The 14651-nt window shown below is 44.0% G+C and overlaps 1 protein-coding gene across 1 annotated transcript in view; it reads right to left on the bottom strand.

Moving 5' to 3' along the window:
* The window catches only part of FUT10 (fucosyltransferase 10), a 76516-nt gene extending 64386 nt beyond the window's left edge, over window positions 1–12130 (bottom strand). Inside the window, exons 1-2 of the mRNA XM_005893734.3 lie at window positions 11737–12130; window positions 4496–4849 (exon numbers count right to left, since the gene is read on the bottom strand). Coding sequence (XP_005893796.1) covers window positions 4496–4576 — 81 coding nt within the window. The 5' untranslated portion in view covers window positions 4577–4849; window positions 11737–12130. The remainder of the gene's footprint in view (window positions 1–4495; window positions 4850–11736) is intronic.
* Window positions 12131–14651: the final 2521 nt, after the last annotated feature.

The raw sequence follows: 14651 nt of genomic DNA, 5'->3' as shown, positions 1-14651 counted from the left end.
TGCCATTTCATCAAACTTTAAGGTTTGATACTCAGATGGCAAACAAATGTAATACAAACGAATATAATGCATTACAAAAAAAAAGAATATATTTCTAACAATTACAAAATATGTTAGAGCAGTATAAAAGTAGAGGATGGTCTGCATCATACATAACAAAACATTAATAGTCAGACTGTGCAAAGAATAAAGCAGTTAAAAGAAGATATATTTTCATGTATTAACTGCTCCACCAGTCAACAGAGGAGACTATCTGTTGGCCCTCAGGCCCCACTCTCAGCAGCCAAGGGAGGAGTCTTCTTTACGCATTTGCTACCTTTGGTGTCAGAAAAGGGCCCCTGCCCACTGATGTGACAGAGGGTCTGTAACTCCCAGGGGAGGGTCTATAATGTTCACTGGATTCTCTGAGGGATCCAAGGCCAAAAAACTATTAAGAGCCACTTGGCAAAAAGCCACACAGTATTCCAAAAGGAGGAAAGAATTCTATTAGCCTTGAAAAAAGCATGAATCATTTGTGACACTAAAGTCATCGTTGGAACAGTAAAACTGTCACTGAAAACTAAAAACCCTTGCCAACAGTATCCCTGGCACTTTTATGAATCTGCCTGCAGTGCGGGAGCCCTGGGTTCGATCCCTGGGGTGGGACGATCCCCTGGAGGAAGGCATGACAACCCACTCCAGTGTTCCTGCCTGGAGAATCCCATGGGCAGAGGAGCCTGGAGGGCTACAGTCCATGGGGTCACAAAGAGTCGGACACGACTGAGTGACTAAGCACAGCACGGCAATAAGACGGCTACTCCCCAGAGCTTGATGGAATGGTGTTGACTTTAGCCACACATGCTCTATATTTTCACCCAACCTTTCCCCGCAAATGTACAACCAGCGACTTTAAAGAATCATGTTGAGAAAGCCATGGGTATAACTTTGAAGACAAATTTTACTCCACATTTCTCATCAGCATCTACTGTGCGAGACATAAGGTCATATCCAAATAACAGGGATTGCTTTAAGGAGAGACCGTCCTACCAAAACAGCTTTTTAAAAAATGTCTAGCCTCAGACATCAGTACCAGGTGGTAAGAAATACGGGGCACAGAGGAACATATTAAACAAAACCATGAGGAGAAAATCAACCAAATCCAAAATCTGGGAAATTCAAATGACCTAGTTTCTTCCACAAACCCATGACATGGAATAAAATGTGGGGCAGAAGAAACTTTTATAGAAAAAAATCCACAAAACTTGAGATAAATTCAAAATGTGGATTTGTTTACTCCAGATTCAAATCAACCCGTTAAAAGTTTTTTTGAGATAACTGGGGAAACTTTAATATGGCCTGAGACATAGATGGTCCTGAGTAATATTAATTTTGCTGAGTATGTATGACAACAGTCATATGGTTATACTAAATTTAAAGTTCCCATCTGTGAGAGCGGTGGTTCCCCAGCCTTTCTGGCACCTGGGAACGATTTCGTGGAAGACAATTTTTCCACGTACTTGGGGAAGGAAACTGGGGGGAGGATGGTTTCGAGATGATTCAAGCACATAACACTTGTCGTGCACTTTATATCTATTATTATTTCATCAGCTCCACCCCAGATCATCAGGCATTAGATCTTGGACACTGGGGGCCCCTGTGTAAGAGAATCACATTAAAGAAAGTCCAAGTGAAATAATATGTCTTAGGTTTGCTGTAAAATGATTTCATCAGTTATATGTGCAACTGAAAGGTAGATAAAATTCAAAAAAAAAAGTAAAGATACCATACACCCAAAGAATCTACAGATACTATATACAAAATATAGTTAAATGTGAATCAAAAACAGTGTCTCAGATGAATGACTTCCTCCACAGAATCACAATGCTTTAGTTTAACTGTAAGTCAATGAAAGTTTAGCTTGTTTCAAGTTTAGATTATTAATCATGTTATAAGATTTGTCCTGGGTTAGACTGTGCCCCCTCCCCCGCCCCCCTGGCCAAATTCATATGTTAAAGCCCTAACCCCTCCCACCTCAGAATGTGACTGAACTAGGAGACAGGGTCTTTAAAGAGGCAATTAAGTTAAAAAGAGGTCATCAGAGTGGGCCCTAATCCAATATGACTGGTGTCTGTAGAAAAAGAGGAGACGGGGATGCAGAGAAGTATAGGAAGAGGACAGTGTGAAGACCCAGGGAGAAGACAGCCATCCACAAGGCCAAGAAGGAGCCTCAGAGAGACGACCCTGCTTACTGACACTTTGACCTTGGACTTCTAGCCTCCACAACTGTGAGAAAATAGATTCCTATTGTGTAAGCCACCCAACCCAGTCTTTGGTACTTTATATATGGCAGCCCTAGCAAACTAATACAGGATTCATGACATGATTTTTTTTTTTTTTAATTTAGCCTTCCTTTTCCCTACCTACATGGCAAATTATTTCACCTTGCCTAGTCTAAAAGCCAGTAAAAACAGGAATGGTCCTAAATGTGGAGCTCTCTACCAAGGTCACAGGTGTACGGCCTTGTACCAAGGGCACAGATGTGGACCCCTGCACCAAGGTCATCTCTGGAACTGATTAAGCACCATTGCAACCATTGCCAGGAACCCCCTGACCTTATATTAGGTAAAAATACCTACCTTCTAGCATCCTAACCAATCATCTCATGTTACCCTTCCAGCAGGAATTTTATCTGTCTTGAGGCTACAAAAATTGGCTGTGCTGTGCTATGCTTAGTCGCTCAGTCATGTCCGACTCTTTGCAACCCCATGGACTGTAGCCTGCCAGGCCCCTCTGCCCATGGAGATTCTCTAGGGAAGAATACCAAAGTGGGTTGCCATGCCCTCCTCCAGGGGATCTCCCCACCCCAGGGATCGAACCCAGGTCTCCCGTATTGTGGAGACCACAAAAGGGGTTGGCTCTCCCTTGAACCTGCCCACTGTTCTAACAGCGTCCCCCGCTCTAATAAACTCTGTTCTCCTCTCATTCTGCCTTGTGTCTGGAAATTCTTTTCCAACCTGTGAACAGACTACGACACTAAATATACAGGCATTATATTTGTTCATTTTATAGTGTTCAAATAAAAATAGTATTACAGCAACGCTGAACAATGAAGCACTCAATGTATCCATGAGGACTGGGTAACACCCCAAATCAGACCACCGAGGGCAAACTGCAATCAAGATCCAGGCAAAGGTTCAGCTCCAGTAGACACACTACTACCTCTTCCATTCTGGAAACTTACAGAGGACATGCCTACCAAAAGCATGGTAATTTATTCTGACATCAAAAGCAAAATTCTTCACTTGTACACAGGCATTCCTCAAGCCTGGAAAAGAGGTCAAATGTCTAGTAAGATCAAAGCTTTCTCATAATTTCCCACAGAATGAAGCAGAAAACTGCAGCCTTTCCAGCTCAAGCAGGTCCTAGATCCTTACCTCCAAGAGAGACATAGAGACAGGGGTCTGCTCTGATCAGAATCTCAACCTGGCAGCGGAAGGTGGTGGAAACAGTGCAGACTACTTGCCAAAGTGTTGGTGTAAGCATTCGTTCATTCAGTCCTAAGCAAGGAGAAGGGCAATCCTCCAGAATAAAACGCCCAGAGGACGCTTTGTCTCCATCAGGCCTGTATGTGAACTACTCACATCCACAAGTTATCTTTAAAAGTCCTTTTGGATTTTGAAACGGACAGGAGGGACACAAGTGGGGGCTAAAAAATCTGAACTCATATTTATATGTTACCTTCACTGTGAAATTTTTATTTTTCTTTGAAATCAGCAAATGAAGTTCAGAAGAACCAACCATATGAGATAAATGGGAGGACTGAAGAAATGCTTCAGTTTATTCACCCTACTACCAACAAATTTATTAATGCTGACATTTGTGTTCTGCAGAACAAACTAGGGTGTCCTTGGAATAGTCACTGCTTCTTTAAGAATGGCATCTTTCAGAAGGGGTCAAGACTTGGGAGGAAGTCATCCAAGCTAAACCTTCATCTGGATCTTAACTGCATTTCGCCATCAGTAGCACAATTTGGGCTGTTAGGCAGTCCCCATGGATACATTGAGGGCTTCTTTGTTCAGAGCTGTCTTCAGCCAACAAGACCGACAGGGCCCTACTAGAACCAGGACTCTGGACTTCCCCGGTGGTCCAGTAGCTAAGATTTTACCCTCCTATGCAGAGGTTGTGGGTTCGATCCCTGGTTCGAACCAGGAAACAATATTGCAACAAATTCAATAAAGACTTTAAAAATGATCCACATCCAAAAAATCTTAAAACTAGGATCCTGCGCGTCACAAACTGATTTCCCGACTCACTGATCTTGTTTCTACCTACCACATCCACTCACTAAATCTCAATTCCATATGTTATAAAAAGAAAGTATTTTTCTTGCCTTAGAGAGAACATCCTGACCCTGAGAGATGAAGCAAAAAGTAAAGTCCTTGGCGAGCATGGGATGGGGGTGGGGGTAGGGGAAGAGGCCCAGGAATCAACACTACACGACCCAAGCTCTTGGTACCTGGAGTGTGATGAGCAGAAAGACGGTAGCCATGACGCACAGGCAAAATGCCAGAAGCTTCCCCCTCTGAATCCGCACCATGCTGCCCTGCCCTGGGTGACTGACAGAGGGCGAGCCTGGTTACCAGGTGTTCTCGAGTCGGCCCGCAGACCAAGACAACTTCACGTGGAGGAACCATCTGCGTGCCAATTTCCTCCGCTGCCATTCCTGCTGGGACCCGGGCTCCATGAAGGACTGAGAAGTGAGGTTCTGAGGGCGCCCGGCTTGGCATTGAAAGGGAACAGCATGCAGTCTTCTTAAGCTATCATCAGAGCAGCTGGGGATTCTTTAAACCAGAAGACATCCAAAAAATATCTGTAACAAATGAACAATAGTTTGGCCTTAGCACAGGAGATTTTATTAATGCAGTCTTGCAGGGCTGCAGTGTAGAAACAAAAAGCTTTAAAACTAAAAGGAATCTTTGGGATCATTTAGACCTAACACCTCACTCATAGCTAAGGACACCAAGACCAGAGAGGTGAAGAGACTTGCTCGAGGTCATACAGTCCATTAGAGGAGAGTGAGAGATCGACAATCAGGTCCCGAGACTAAAATGATGCTTCCACTTAATTTTCTTTGCCATCAGACTGGAATTCCAAAAGTCACTGACATGTGATCATTTCCTTTCATCTAAGTTTCAAAAGAACAGAGAAGTGGAGCAGAAATAGCCGTGACTGTCCACTCAGTCCTGTAAAAATTAGGGAAAGAACAAAAGTTTCAGGCTTTGCTCAGAAATGGCAAATGATTGACTGACCTCAGTTCCCGCCAGGGAAAACCACTTCGGCCACAGCATAAGGAATTTAGATTACTGCTTTATTTGCTTAGTCTTTTTAATTTTATTTTATTTTTTTAATTTTATTTTATTTTTAAACTTTACAATATTGTATTAGTTTTGCCAAATATCGAAATGAATCCGCCACAGGTATACCCGCGTTCCCCATCCTGAACCCTCCTCCCTCCTCCCTCCCCTACCCTCCCTCTGGGTCGTCCCAGTGCACCAGCCCCATATTTACTTAGTCTTTTACAGCAAGTGCACTAAAGCAGTGGATTGTGTGGGCAGTATGGTTCTCTGGATGTCTTGGAATAAGGTGTCCATCTATCTGAAATGGATGGTCTTTTCCAAAAGCTTTTCAAATGAACTAAATAGTCCCACAGAATGCCTCTTATCCCTGGGGTTCCCTAAAGTCAAACATGCTGAGCAAACCACACTGTGGAGTTCAGAGGAGAGCAAGGATCCACATTTCAGAGGAAGGGTGTGCTCCAAGGGCCCGGTCCTAAGATCTGACTGTACACCTCTCAGATATGGAACTGAAGATCCAATGAGAAATACACAAGTGATGCAGAATTCTGCTTTAAAATCTTGGTTTTAAAACCCTCTCACGCATCTACCTTGATCAACTTTTAAGTCCAGGCTGTTTCTTCCCCTCAGCAACAAAATGACTCTTGGTCTCAGAGACAGCCAAAAGCTCTTTTTTTTTTCATCCGCGGAAGTCTTACAATCCACAGGGTCTAAGAAAACGGGCTTTTGTCAGCCTGCCAGGATTCAAATCTCAACTCCTCAGACTGTCCGTGATTCCACGATTCAATTCCCAAAATACAGGTCATAGAGGTGCCCAATTAGAGAGTTACTGTGAGAATTCTATGAGGTAAAATTGGTAAAACACTTATTTCAGAGCCTGACACAAAAGAAATATCCAAGAAACGTTTGCTCTTCTGATTCTCATTCTGGGCTTCCCTGGTGGTGTAGCAGGTAAACCATCCACATGCAACGCAGGAGACACAGGTTCCATCGCTGGGTTGGGAAGATCCTCTGGAGAAGGAAATGGCAACCCACTCCAGTATTCTTACCTAGAGAATTCCATGGGTCAGAGGAGTCATGGGATACAGGGCTACAGTCCACTGGGGCACAAAAGATTCAGAGACAAATGAGCGACTAACACTTTCACTTTTTCACAAATCATGCCAGAAGAATTTAAGGTTACAAAAATCTCTTTCATCCAAAGAATCTCAATAGAGGTCATAGTTCCCAAATGAGATGTATACAGTACGGTCTCGAGGACTGAGCTGTGGGTAAACACCCAGCACTAAAGAACAGAATCAGCTAGGGTAGCTGGTCTGATGATTTAGAGCAGGCAGCAGCCAACCAGGCCTTGGGGCACATCAATCTAATACACATACGGCACGAGTTACCCGGGAGTTTGTCATCAAATCAGCGGTTCCCTGACGGGGGGGACAGATGGACCTGCAGAGAGCACCCTGAAGGCCGACAAGCTCTAAGACAAAGGGACCCCAAGAAGAAAGCTCTCTTCTGTTTCCTCATCGCCCTCAGGGTGAATCTCAGACCCTCACTTCTAAGAGAGCACCCCCAGAACACCCCTTCTCAGGCTGGAGCAGTGTGTGTTTGCTCAACCAGGTCGATAACAGCTGAAGTGGACTCACTAACCGACCCGCCTGACCCAAGCGCTGAGCTCTGAGACGCATCGTTGGGCCGTGCACACGGCCTGGGGCCGGCCATCTGCCACCTGGAGAGGGGTCTGGAGCTGAGAGTCACCACTGCATAGTCCTGCAAGGGCTGTCCCGTTAAAAGCAGCAACACTTTCAGCCCAAAATCATTTCCAGGTTCTCTGTTTTATGTTGAATTAAAATGGACAGGAGGGAGACTGGACATCTTAGTGAATTAGCAGCCTGAGGATGCCAGCTTCCCACACGGCCCCAGCCATGCAGGGCTGGTCCCCGGTGTGGGTCAAGGGTCTCAGCCATGGGACTCAGGTGATTTCTGCCCTGTGGTCCTGAGTGGAAAATAAGTAGCCAACCCTGGGTGACACCCACCAGGGAGCTCTGGGAAGTCTTAGATCCTCTCTCCTCTAGTAACTGGTGAGTCATTTGGGTTAATAGTAAAGTGAAGTCGCTCAGTCGTGTCCGACTCTTTGCGACCCCATGGACAGTAGCCCACCAGGCTCCTCTGTCCATGGGATTTTCCAGGCAAGAACACTGGAGCGGGTTGCCATTTCCTTCTCCAGGGGATCTTCCTGACCCAGGGATCAAACCCAGGTCTCCCACATTGTAGGCAAATGCTTTACCGTCTGAGCCACCAGGGAAGTCATTGGGTTAATAATTGACTCTTAACTGAGTTTGAGGTTATGCCAGGGAGAGTCTTTTGAAGGAATATGTCTAATTACCAGACATGTTATTCACACCAAAGTGTCGTTTCTCAAACGAAAACATTCCAAGATGTTTTCATTTCATAATATATAAGATCCTCGGAGCATCCCTTAAGTAGGGGCTGCTGTCCTAGGAAAGACAGATGACATGGCAGGCAGTTAGGAAAGTCTAAGGGCCTCTGGACAAATCTCCAGGCAATTTTGAACTAACTGCCTTTGACTCTACTTGACTTCACCAACACTCCATATCTATTCCTACTTGGTGACTCCAAAAGCCTGATAAGAACTTCCCCAGCAGTCCAGTGTTAAGACTGTGTTTCTAGGTCAGGTTCGATCCCTGGTTGGGGAACTAGGCTGCCACATGCTTTTTGGTGTGGCAAAGAAAAAAAAATCAAAAGTCTGATAACTAGGATTTCTGACCTGCTAGCATCCCCCACTCAGCTCAGAGATGTTGTTGGAATGTAGACTGGGTATCTCTCCTCTGATTAAAATCCATCAACGGATTTCAATGCCAAGTGTTCAAGATAAAGACCAAATTCATTAGCTTAGAAAACAAGAGTCTCTGAACTCCGCCCTACTTCTCCACCTTCTACCTGACAAGCCCTTTGTTCTAACTGTTCGTGGAATATAGTTTCTTGTTCTGTGCTCTGGTCCCTACCTGCAAGACCCATACCTCTTTCAGAGCCATTCTGGGCATTCAAGGCTATCTGCTTTGAGAAGCCTTACTCCACCCTAGTGCCAGGTCAGATGATTTATGGCCATTCATTGTGCTTATTTCTACTACATCAGTGGACAGAATGCTGGGGGAGGTTAGGCAACTCTTTAAAGCTGCTTTATTGGATGAATATAAAATAACCGTTGAACATTAAAAAGTTGACCAGTGTTGTTAATTTGCAGAAAGACTGTCCCTTGGGCACCTGATGAGCATGGTGTGGTGGTTCCACAGTTTCCCTTTTCGTCTCATTTTCTTTATTAACGCTTATTTGTATTAATGTGTTCCTCACTCTTTTTTAATGGACTGCATACTTTGTTGAGCTTTTTTTTTCTTTTTTTTTTTTTGAGTGGTGCTCTGCCTTACAGATTTCTGTCTGGGAGGGTCATCCTCTTGGACCAAGCACACATTGCAGGAGAGACAAACAGAGACTCACGAGAGAGAAAGGGATACTGGCAGCTGCTGGAATCAAGACTGGTGATTAGGGGCTTCCCTGGTGGTCCACTGGCTAAGGCTCCATACTCTCAATGCAGGGGTGCCAGGTTCAATTCCTAGCTGGGGAACTAGAACTTGCATGTGGCAACTAGAGAACTCCCATGATCCCACATGCTGCAACTAAGAGCCAGAGCAACCGAATAAATAAATAAATACCTTTTTTTTAATTAAAAAAAAAGACTGTATTAATAAAAAAGATTAATGGGAGGATGGAAGTGGCAGCATGAGCACCTTCATTCTTCTACTCCTGAAAGTGATGCCATTCTTAAATTCTTAAATTCCAGACACAAACTGAAGCACCCAAGGTATACAGTATTAATACAATCTCACTTAGTGGGTCTAGTTTCTAGATAAAAACAAACCCACTAAAGAACTAAACAGAAAGACTGACATGAAGACCCAAACAGAAGCATTCAAAAACAATAGGTTTTTTAAATGGAAGCTGGGAGTCCACTATTGGGAAGATTCTGTATGACACTAAGAGCTGAGCTGCTTTTTCCTTGGAAGGTGTTCTTTATAACTGTTCTTTCTCCAGGAAGGTCTTACTGGTTATTCTGTAACAATTTTCCTTTCTGGCAAAGATAGGAACTAAAATCCCTCAGCTGCTTTGATCATTCCTGTAATCATGAGTGAGGAAACAATCAAATAACATGATAAAATCTGGCTAATACTTCATGTGCCCAAAAACAAAGAGCTGGAACAAATGATCTTCTGGGGATCTTCATCCCAAAATTAAGTTCTCTGATCTCATGAACAGTGCCCAGGAACATTCCATAGAAGAAAAGCCAATCAAGTAAAGAGACAGTAATCAGGACAAGTTGAGTCATCACAAACTAAAGATTTCTGGAAATATAAAACAAGAAATATTTCATATGACAATTTAGGGTTACTTGATCTTCATTCTCCTTTTGACTAATTCAGCATTACTTTTAAAAACTGAGATCTTATTTTCAAGTAAATAAATATCTGAAAAATACTGTCAATAAAGATGAACTTAATTGTTTTTAATTTAAAAAAATTCATAGTCAAGAACTCTACTACAAATGTTTATTGTATTAATAGAATGCTAAGCAGTATGTGAAATAGGTACTGGATTTAATACTGAAAACAATTCTTTTCTAAAAAATATAATTGCTTTACAATGTTGTGTTAGTTTCTGCTGCAAAATGAAGTCAATCAGCTACATGTGTACATATATCCCCTCCCTCTGGGACCTTTCTCCCACCCCCAACCCCTCTTACCCAACTAGGTCATCACAGAGCACCTGAAATCAACTTTTTACATTCCAAATTTAGAAAGTATTTAAATATGGGTTGGAAATGCCTGCAAACTGAGCAATGCTTACACTTATATGAATAACATCATTGTTTGTCAAAACAATATGTTCATTTTCTTTATTTCCTAACTTTATTTCTGGTTTGAAATTTTTTTCAAATATGTTGTTTGTGGTAAGATAAAACTTGAAAACTACTTTTTTTTAAACTGAAGAGTAAAAGATGAGCCATAAGAACAGTAACGGTTGAGACTGTGTATTTAAATTCACTGTTACACACTGCCATCTAGCAGGAAGGCAGCAAAAGAAGAGTCACCACAGCAATTTCAAAAAAGGGACTGACTTAAAAGATGCAGCCTTCTCTTCAGGCAGGAGAGGGAGAAAGTTCTAACACTGAGGCTAGACTGGTTTCTCTGCCACTTCATTGTGCAAATACCCGGGGCTGCTTATTCAAGGCAGAGAGACAGGATCCAGGTCCTCCTCTAGAGACCACGTGGGCCGGGCAGGAGAAACAATGCCCCAGTTGTAGAGTGACGTCACTAACACGTCCACGAGTGGCCCTGAGCGTCAGGGGTGGGGGCGGGTCTCATCTTCAGTGAATGGAGGACATAAAAGGGGAGCGAGGTCCTGAAGACCAACTTGCCAAATTCAAAACTGCAGCTAGCCCTCAACTGAAATAAACAACCCAAGTCCGGACATGAATACTACTCTCCCTGACTATCTCTGACCGCTGTGCGGACGCGGGTAAGGGTGATTCTGTTGGTGGTGTTGGGGGTTTGGAGGGGGCAGCCTGCTGGAGCCATGGTGTTAAGAAAAACAGTCATTTTGCGTGGCATTTGCTACATATTATAGAATCATTAAGAGTCCCAGGAAACGTCTTAAAATCACGCCAATGTTCTTTCCATAGCTTACATAAAATGTGTTCTATTCTGAGGATGCTAATCGGGTACCAAAATACTTAAGAAATGGCTTGCATATCGTAGGCAAAGCCTGCAGATCCGGGGTTTTCCCAGAGCATCTTCTGCCTTAAATAGGCAACGCTCTCCCCAACTGGACAGCCAGCCTCGCTCCTACTTCAGCACACAATTCTAGCAACAAGTGATGCTCGACTCAAGACAGGGAGAAGGAAGCTGTTCACAGCGCACAGAGGTGGAGTTAGATTCTGGAGTTAGTGGGGCTGGGAAGATGGTGGCAGACGGGGGAGGGATGCGAAATGTTCCTTGGGGGGAGGTGCGGGGACGGGGGAGCGGGCGGGAAACCGCTCTCGCCGAGGCCCCCGCACATCACCTCCCTCCCACCTGTGCTTTTCAGCAGCCAGATGGGTTTGCAACTCAGGGAGGGTCCCTGGAAAGCGCTGCCCAAGGCTTCCCAAAGCGGACGCGGACACTTTCTCAGGACACACACTCCTTCTGGGCACAAAGAGGTTTCCCTGGGGCTGTGAGTTCGGTGAGCAGAGTCTCAGCTTCGGCGCGCCTCTTTAAAGTCTCTTATCGGTTCTCCGCACCGAGACCCTGCTCCCACCAAGCCATCGCTCAGGAAAGGCCCTGAAGATGCTACTCACCGCAGCGCGGAGAAGGAGGTGCGCTCTGCCGGGTGCAGCCCCGCAGTTTTTCACTTTCGGTTCGCTTCTCAGCCGCAGCTCGAGCGAAGACTCGGAGAGGAGATTTGAGAGAAGGGATAATAACCCCGAGCGCGTCCAGGCCCGGCGATCCTGGATCCGGGTTTTCGCGCGGATGACGCGTTTAAAAGCCTGCGGGACCTCCTTGCCCGGGAAACACCTCCCGGCCCCTCCTTTGCCTGTCCCAGGCGCTCCACCCTCTGGAAAGCTCCTGGAAGGCTCCCAAGATCCTCTTGTAAAGCAAGTTGTTGTTTTAGTCAATAAGTCGTGTCCGACTCTTTTGTGACTCCATGTATTGTAGCCCGCCAGGCTCCTCTGGCCGTGGGATTTCCCAGGAAAGAATACTGGAGTGGATCGCCACTTCCTTCTACAGGGAATCTTCCGGACCCAGGGATCAAATCCGGGTCTCCTGTATTGACTGGAGGGTTCTTCACCACTGAGCCACCAGGGATTTTTGCTTCTCAAACTCTGAGCGCAGCTCATTCAAAGTCACCTATCCAGGAAAATTGAGAACATTTTAAGCAAAGCAGAGGCCTCGGTACCTTTCATCAGCTGTCAGTGTTAGGTAGGCCGAGCAGGATGATCACTTAGCTCTATTTTACTGGAGAAGAAAAAGTGATTTTAGTTACTTGACTTCTAAATTCAGAGAATACAATTAAAATTCTTTTGGCCTAGTCTAGACAGAAAGGGATAAACCTAGAGGGGTCTTTTCAGACTTTGGGAGGGCCAGGACTAGGTGAGTGTCTAGGGATAAAAACTTGAGGAGGGATTAAGAGTCATGCACCTCCTGGGCACATCTGCAGACAGTGACTGCTGTTTGCTGCCCAGGGTCTGCCTCGCTTTCCTCCAGGCCCTGAGAGCACCAGTGCCCAGCACTTCTGTTAGCTTCTCTGTAAAATCAGGTTGATGACAATGACATCAACTTTTAGAAAACAACAAACACAAAGGGAAAGACTGATAAACTGGATGTCATTAAAAGTAAATTCTGTTCATGAGACGACACTATGAAGAGGATTAAAAACAACCCAGGGAGTAGGTGAAGATATTTGCAATAGATTTATCAAACAAAGAATTCATATTCAGAATATAGCAACAACAGCTACAATGCAATAAGGAAACACAATCCAGTAGAAGCGGGGAGGGAGGGGACCAAAGACACACAGCATTTGACCAAAGTGGGATCCAAAAGCCAATGAGGACAGGAAAAGATAGGGCTTCCCAGGTGGCTCAGTGGTAAAGAACCCACACCACCCCTGTGGCAGAAAGCGAAGAGGAACTAGAAAGCCTCTTGATGAAAGTGAAAGAGGAGAGTGAAAAAGCTGGCTTAAAACTCAACATTCAGAAAACTAAGATCATGGCACCTGGTCCCATCACTTCATGGCAAATAGATGGGGAAACAATGGAAACAGTGACAGACTTTATTTTCTTGGGCTTCAAAAAAACTGCAGATGTTGACTACAGCCATGAAATTAAAAAACACTTGCTCCTTGGAAGAAAAGCAATGACAAATCTAGATAGAATATTAAAAAGCAGAGATATTACTTTGCCAACAAAAGTCTGTATGGTCAAAGCTATGGTTTTTCCAGTAGTCATGTATGGATGTAAGAGTTGGACCATAAAGAAAACTGAACACCAAAGAACCGGTGCTTTTGAACTGTGGTGTTGGAGAAAATTCTTGAGAGTCCCTTGGACTGCAAGGAGATCCAACCAGTCCATCCTAAAAGAAATCAGTCCTGAATATTCATTGGAAGGACTGATGCTGAAGCTGAAGCTCCAATACTTTGGCCAGCTGATGCAAAGAGCTGACTCATTGTAAAAGACCCTGATGCTGGGAAAGACTAAAGGCAAGAGGAGAAGGGGACGACAGAGGACGAGATGGTTGAATGGCATCACCGATTCTATGGACATGTGTTTGAGTAAATTCCGGGAGTTGGTGATGGACAGGGAAGCCTGGTGTGCTGCAGTCCATGGGGTTGAAGTGACTGAACTGAACTGAAGTTAAGTGACAAGAAAAAATAGTGCTTCCCAGGTGGCTCAGTGGAAAAGAATCTACTGCCAGTGCAGGAGACTTGGATTGATCCCTGAGTCAGCAAAGATCCCCTGGAGAAGGAAATGGCAACCCACTCTGTGAAATCCATGGACAAGAGGAGCCTGGTGGTTTACAGTCCATGGGGTCACAAAAGAGTCAAACACAACTGAGCATCTGAGCATGCAGTTAAACATGCTTAACTGCTTTAGTCATCAGGGAAATGCAAATTAACACTATAATGAGACACTACTACACACCCACCACAATGGCTACAGAATTTAAAACGTAACACAGAGCAAAGGCAAAGCTGTGGAACACATGGAACTCTAGTGCATGCTTGGTGGGGGGTGTAATTGTTACAGCCACTTTGGAAAACTTGTCTATCAGTATTCACTACAGCCAAATATACACTTATTTTGTGATCCACAATTTTACTCGAAGGTTTACGTCTAGGAAACATGCATGTGTATGTACATCAAAAGACAGGTATATATATCAAAAGACACGAAACACACCATAACATATTTAAAAGAACAGACATACAAAATATGGCTTTTGATCACAGTAGAAACCAATTAAATCAATAACAGAAATATTCTAAAATATTTGGGGGTATTTTGGAATATCTCCAAATATTTGAAAATTAAAGAACACACTTCTAAATAACACATGGGTCAAAGAAAAATTATCTAGAGAAATAAAAATATTTAGGATCAAATGAAAATGAAAATATAACCTATCAAAATTTATGAGATACAGTAGAAGCAATGCTTGGAGGGAAATTGTAACACTGAATTATATCATTGAATGTTAGAAAAGAAGACATCTA

Source organism: Bos mutus, chromosome 27 (assembly GCF_027580195.1).
Source record: "Bos mutus isolate GX-2022 chromosome 27, NWIPB_WYAK_1.1, whole genome shotgun sequence".
NCBI classification, from domain to species: Eukaryota; Metazoa; Chordata; class Mammalia; order Artiodactyla; family Bovidae; genus Bos; species Bos mutus.
The sequence above is the reverse complement of the archived record's forward strand: the minus strand, read 5'-3'. Positions and strand labels throughout refer to the sequence as shown.